The following is a 5,560-nucleotide window of genomic DNA, read 5'->3' as shown; positions in this document are numbered from 1 at the left end:
TTTTAAAAAAATGTTATAGAATGTCCCATATTTATGTTGACAAGAATCAGAAACAAAAGCAGGTTGCCCGTTCAATTGTCCAATGAATATCTTCAAGACAAAGAACTATCATCCAAAGTTCAATCTCCGAAATTTTCTGCTAAAAAACTCGCAAGACTAAAATTAAATCCAATCACCCACCAAAGAAAACATAAAGACAGTCGCGACTATGAAACGCCTCTTATAAAACAATAAGTTAACACAACTCAAAGTCTCAAACCATACCAGAAACAATGAAAATCAATAAACCAAGGCATCTCATAAGGCAGGTCGCAAAGATCTAACATGTAATTGACGAAAAACACAACAAACTTGTCTGATTATAAGCTAATTATTCAGAAGTTTTTGCCTATGAGCTACTAAAATTCAAAGATATGTCCAGAACTATACAATCCATAAGAAACTTGAATATTACTGAAAGCCTAGAAACACGATATGTATTCCTAAAACAACGAAAATAGAAACTAATCCATTATCCATTATAGCCTAAGCACGTTCCCCTCGGATTCTGCGTGCAAGTTGAATGTCTTTGGGCATGATGGTCACCCTCTTGGCATGGATAGCACACAAATTGGTGTCCTCAAACAGACCAACCAGATAGGCCTCCGCAGCTTCCTGAAGAGCAAGAACAGCATGGCTCTGGAATCTCAAATCCGTCTACAAAAACACAAGAAACCAAAACGTGTTAGTCTTGGTTCTACCTAGACTATAGAAAATTACCAGAAATTGAATGTTTAACAAGTTGTGCACTATTGGGTCATTACCACTTTATATATTTAAAAATCAATAAATATATTCTATTTTTCATATTTATTCAAGAGAAAGATGCAATGAAACAAAGAAAGATAAACATAGTCCTCAAAAAAAGGTTTTGAACATTGTTCTGGATGGCCCAAGTACTGGAGTGACAACCCAAGTACTGAAGTGGCCCAACTACTCAGGCCCAACCCTCAGCCTTGTTCCGCGTCAGCCCTTAGGGCTGATGTGGACCCTCACGATCTCCAAGACTGCAGCACGTCCAAGAGATACACCAAAATGTCCCGAAGTGGGACAATAACCGCTAAAAACAGTCGCCATAAGCACAGCAAAGGAATCTGCCCCTTTGTTCAGTGCTGACATCGCCGGGTGCAGTGGTTGCAGCACTGCCATTGTGGCAGCGCCAACCACACCTAACACTGCCATCATGGGCGTGCATCCCAAGAAATGTTGACCCCCCAGTGCTGACATCGCCGGGTGCAGTGGTTGCAGCACTGCCATTGTGGCAGCGCCACCCACGCCTAACAATGCCATCATGGGCGTGCATCCCAAGAAAGGTTGACCCCCCACCTCACCAACCCGTATCATCTTCCTTATAAATAGCCCTCGGGGGGCACACCAGAAGGAATCTTTGATGTACTGTTGTTATGCCCATTTACTTCCAAATCATACTCTTGTTATTTATCTGTCATTGATATCAGCTTGCTACCTCTTGGAATAATACCTTCTAGCCTGGTCTTTACCTCAACTAAGGGTATAATCCATATAATAACATTACCCTCAAGGGTACATAGTGGGCTCACAGAACTGAACGGTACATTGGCGCTGTCTGTGGGAACGATAAACTTCTATTCCCATTCCTTTACCCAAAGATCCATCTGACGGGTCATTTCCTCTTACAAACAAACAACCGCCAGACACTTTTTACAACTCTACATGGTTGTCACCACCAGGAGAGCAGAGCACGCCAGGGCCATGACGCCAGAAGGACACGTACAGACAGTACAACCAAGCTCCCCTCCATCCATGCATTCAGCCCCAGCAGAGCGGGCCGCTAGCGAAGTCCAACCTACGGTAATTCAGACCATAGGCCCACAGTTGCCAATGAATGGTGCTGGGATCGCCCTGCAACATCATCAAGCACCCACGTGCGAGATGCAGGGAGAAAATTTAGTCCTAAACCAGCCACCTCCCCCCGGAGTCCATTTTGGAATGCCATTTCCAGCAGTTGTCCCACGACCTACTTATCTCACCCGTCCTCCGTTACCAGCCCAAAGTCAACCACTACCAGTATATCATGACCGCCACTACCAGTATATCATGACCGCCAAATACCAACGGTGGCCCCGTACCTTCCTAGACCTTAGACGCCTACCGTGGCGTTTCCTTTTCAACCACCTTACCAAGCTGGTTTCCCTTTCCATGGCTACGCCTTGCAACCCCATAACGCAACCGTTCCACAACCTCAGGCATCAGGCCAGAATCCTAACCAACAACCATATGGCGCTCAACAGGCTTTCCACCAAGCCCCAGCCCTCTCTTACTCCGCTGAAGCTTCTCAAATGCCTCGTCCACACCAAGAACATATCAGACTAACGCCTGCCCACACGTCAGGGCGTAACAAGCCTTTGACCGATAACCTGAGGCTACCTGCCATACCCTTAGGTTTCAAGGGTCTCTCTAACATCACCACATATATTGGCGTTACAGATCCATTTGAGTGGATCCAAAAATTCGAAGCAGCAATGACACTCCACGGCGAAACGGATTTACTCATGTGCCAAACTTTCCCAACATTGTTCGGGTACTTTCCCATGCGGAAACTTCTCAATCCCAGGAACTAAGGGACAACTTTGGGTGCAACTAGCAAGATACTCTCGCACTGCTGGACCCACCGCACTATTCCTCAGTGCCTCAAAGGCCTCGTCAAACTCCTCTTCCTTGATTTCTACTTCCGATTCAGGAAGTATGAGACCTGGGATAGGTTCTGTAAACCTAACCATCAATACAGCAAAAAAAGGAGTAGAAGACAATCAGAAATGAGAATAGAAACGACGAGAAGAACTATACCTGAGAATCGCAGAAAGGGAGAGAAAGAAGACTGACACTATCACACCAAACTGAGGATAAGGAACAAAGGCTTTAAGCAAAGCATAACAATGTAGGTTTCGTGTAAGAAAGAGCCCCAACAAAGGGGGTCCCCCCCTTTTTATAAAAAAAAGGGGGAAAGAGAAAGGTCTCACACAGACACGTGTAAGGAAAGAAAGAGGTCTCACACAGACACGTGTAAGTCCTCCTCACTTAACCGTACGATGACACGCTCATCGTGCGATGGGCGGTTAAGGAGAGAGGGCAAAATGGTCACTTCAAAGGGACAAGTCACCAGTTGATGTCGCATTAATGCGTCGAACCCTATGACATTTGGATTCCTGCAATAAATAGTAATGATGGGATAACCCATCGTTACGGCTCCTCGGAAACCGAAAAGCCTCTTAAAGTTTCTTTAAGAGGCAGCCTTTTCGCTTCCGTCACCTATCAATCCCCGTTATCAATGACCGTCTTACAACTATCACCTAAAACAATAGCCCGTGCTCAAGCATTTCACATCGCCAAACAACGCGTCGCCAAATCCTAACTATCAAGGCTCCAACTTATGCTTATAACCAGGATGGTGCTCATGGCGCCAAGGCAATTTGTAGTCATTTCCCTCTTGAAGGACGCCCCAATAGAGCGCCAGTAATCTCCCTCTTGAAGGACGCCCTAATAGAGCGTCAGTATTTCCCTCTCGAAGACGCTTTAGTAGAGCGCCGGTTTCACAACGCCCTGACGGGAACGACCAAAGTCTTTAACTTGGCACCATCCCACGGTTGCTGCCAAGTTGCGGGGGCTCCTGTTCTGGATGGCCCAAGTACTAGAGTGACAACCCAAGTACTGAGGTGGCCTAACTACTCAGGCCCAACCCTCAGTCTTGTTCCGCGTCAGCCCTTAGGGCTGATGTGGACCCTCACGATCTCCAAGACTACAGCACGTCCAAGAGATACACCAAAATGTTCCACTTCGGGACATTAACCGCTAAAGACATAAGCACTGCAAAGGAATTTGCCCCCTTGTTCAGTGCTAACATCACCGAGTGCAGTGATTGCAGCACTGCCATTGTGGCAGTGCCAACTACGCCTAACACTGTCATCATGGGCGTGCATCCCAAGAAGGGTTGACCCCCACATCATCTTCCTTATAAATAGCCCTCATGGGGCACACCAGAAGGGATCTTTTATATACTATTGTTATGCCCATTTACTTCCAAGTCATACTCTTGTTATTTATCTGTCATTGATATCAGCTTGCTACCTCTTGGAATAATACCTTCTAGTCTGGTCTTTACCTCAGCTAGGGTTATAATCCATATAATAACATTACCCTTTTGAGAATCTCTGAACTTATCAAGGGCATCAATCCTTATGGCGTTCCTGGACTTATCAATTCTTTGGAATTGTGGCGCCTACCTATAATCCTTAAACTCCAATTTCGTTCTATATTATCTTGGATTCATATCTCCCGAATTCCTTATCCTTTTCCGGTGATTCTTGTGCCAAAATCGTGATTCAGGAAGCCATCTTTCACCTCGTTTTGCAATCACCCAAATTCGAGGTCCATAGCGTGAGATACGTTCTATTTTTAACAAAACAATACGTGTTGGAGGCTGAATTTGGAGTTATAATTTTCCATTCCTAGTAATCCATTCCTCCAATCCTATGGGGATCATATCATATGGTATACATAATGGGCTCACAGAACTGAACGGTACAAACATTATACATACCTTAAAATCCTGAGCAATTTCACGAACAAGACGCTGGAAGGGAAGCTTACGGATCAAGAGTTCAGTACTCTTCTGGTATTTTCGGATCTCACTGAAATCACGCAGAAAAAGAAAAATCAACACTCCACAAATAAAGAGATAGAAAAAAAAATGCGGAAAAATTAGGGTTGGTAATTAATTACCGAAGAGCAACAGTTCCAGGGCGATAGCGATGAGGCTTCTTAACTCCACCGGTTGTAGGAGCAGATTTTCTTGCGGCCTACGCAAATCACCAACAACAACACGATAAGAAAACCATAAAACATGTTTACGAAGAAATCATGGAGAATTAGCAACAAGAATAGGTTGTAAATTGAATTGAAGAGGAGAAACCCTAATCGAAACGCACCTTGGTAGCGAGTTGCTTCCTAGGAGCCTTTCCACCTGTGGATTTACGAGCGGTTTGCTTAGTACGAGCCATTGAGCAAGATCACACAGAACAAGCGCAGAAAATAAGAAAAAAGATTGAAGATTGGGATTTTTTCTCTCTCTCTCTCTCGAAACTACGACAGAACAATCTCGGATTAGGGTAGCAGAGGAAACGGTTTTTCTTTTATATGAGGTTAGGTCGGTTTAATTGGAATGGGAGACCGTGGACTTCAACGGCAATTAGAATTAAAAAAACACAAAATGTTAATCCGTGCGCTTGTTTCTAATTGGTTCGTTAAGAGAGTCAAGGATTGCCAGCGTGGAAGATTTGTGTTTCTTTTGTGAGAGCCCTTTGTTTCTCTATTTACAAGTTTATCGATTTCCTTTTGCTATTTTAGCATCCAATCCAACAAGGTTACGTACTTGTTTAGAGATTATGAATAAAAAAATCAATTTTTTTAAAAAATTCAGTTATGTGATTAATAACAGAAAAAAACTTCATTCAATATTTTTTTTTTATTTAATTATTTACAGGCA

The 5,560-nt window shown here is 43.8% G+C and overlaps 1 protein-coding gene across 2 annotated transcripts; it reads right to left on the bottom strand.

The window, feature by feature from the left end:
- Positions 1–273: 273 nt before the first annotated feature.
- Positions 274–5,216, bottom strand: LOC133317747 (histone H3.3). 2 transcript variants are annotated; one of them, XM_061519627.1, is made up of 4 exons: positions 5,000–5,216; positions 4,798–4,840; positions 4,616–4,706; positions 274–696 (listed from the first exon to the last, which is right to left on the bottom strand). In XM_061519627.1, exons 1-4 carry the CDS (start codon positions 5,073–5,075, stop codon positions 526–528), a joined length of 381 nt encoding a protein of 126 aa, XP_061375611.1. In that variant the 5' UTR covers positions 5,076–5,216; the 3' UTR covers positions 274–525. The 2 variants fall into 2 exon arrangements, with proteins under 2 accessions (XP_061375611.1, XP_061375610.1); XM_061519626.1 differs by having other exon boundaries at positions 4,798–4,874; positions 5,004–5,205.
- Between the last annotated feature and the right edge of the window lie 344 nt (positions 5,217–5,560).

This window comes from Gastrolobium bilobum, unplaced genomic scaffold (genome assembly GCF_033153095.1).
Source record: "Gastrolobium bilobum isolate Gb01-03AN ecotype WA unplaced genomic scaffold, APGP_CSIRO_Gbil_v1 utg154757, whole genome shotgun sequence".
NCBI classification, from domain to species: domain Eukaryota; kingdom Viridiplantae; phylum Streptophyta; class Magnoliopsida; order Fabales; family Fabaceae; genus Gastrolobium; species Gastrolobium bilobum.
Note: the sequence above shows the minus strand (reverse complement) of the source record. Positions and strands in the feature narration are given on the sequence as shown.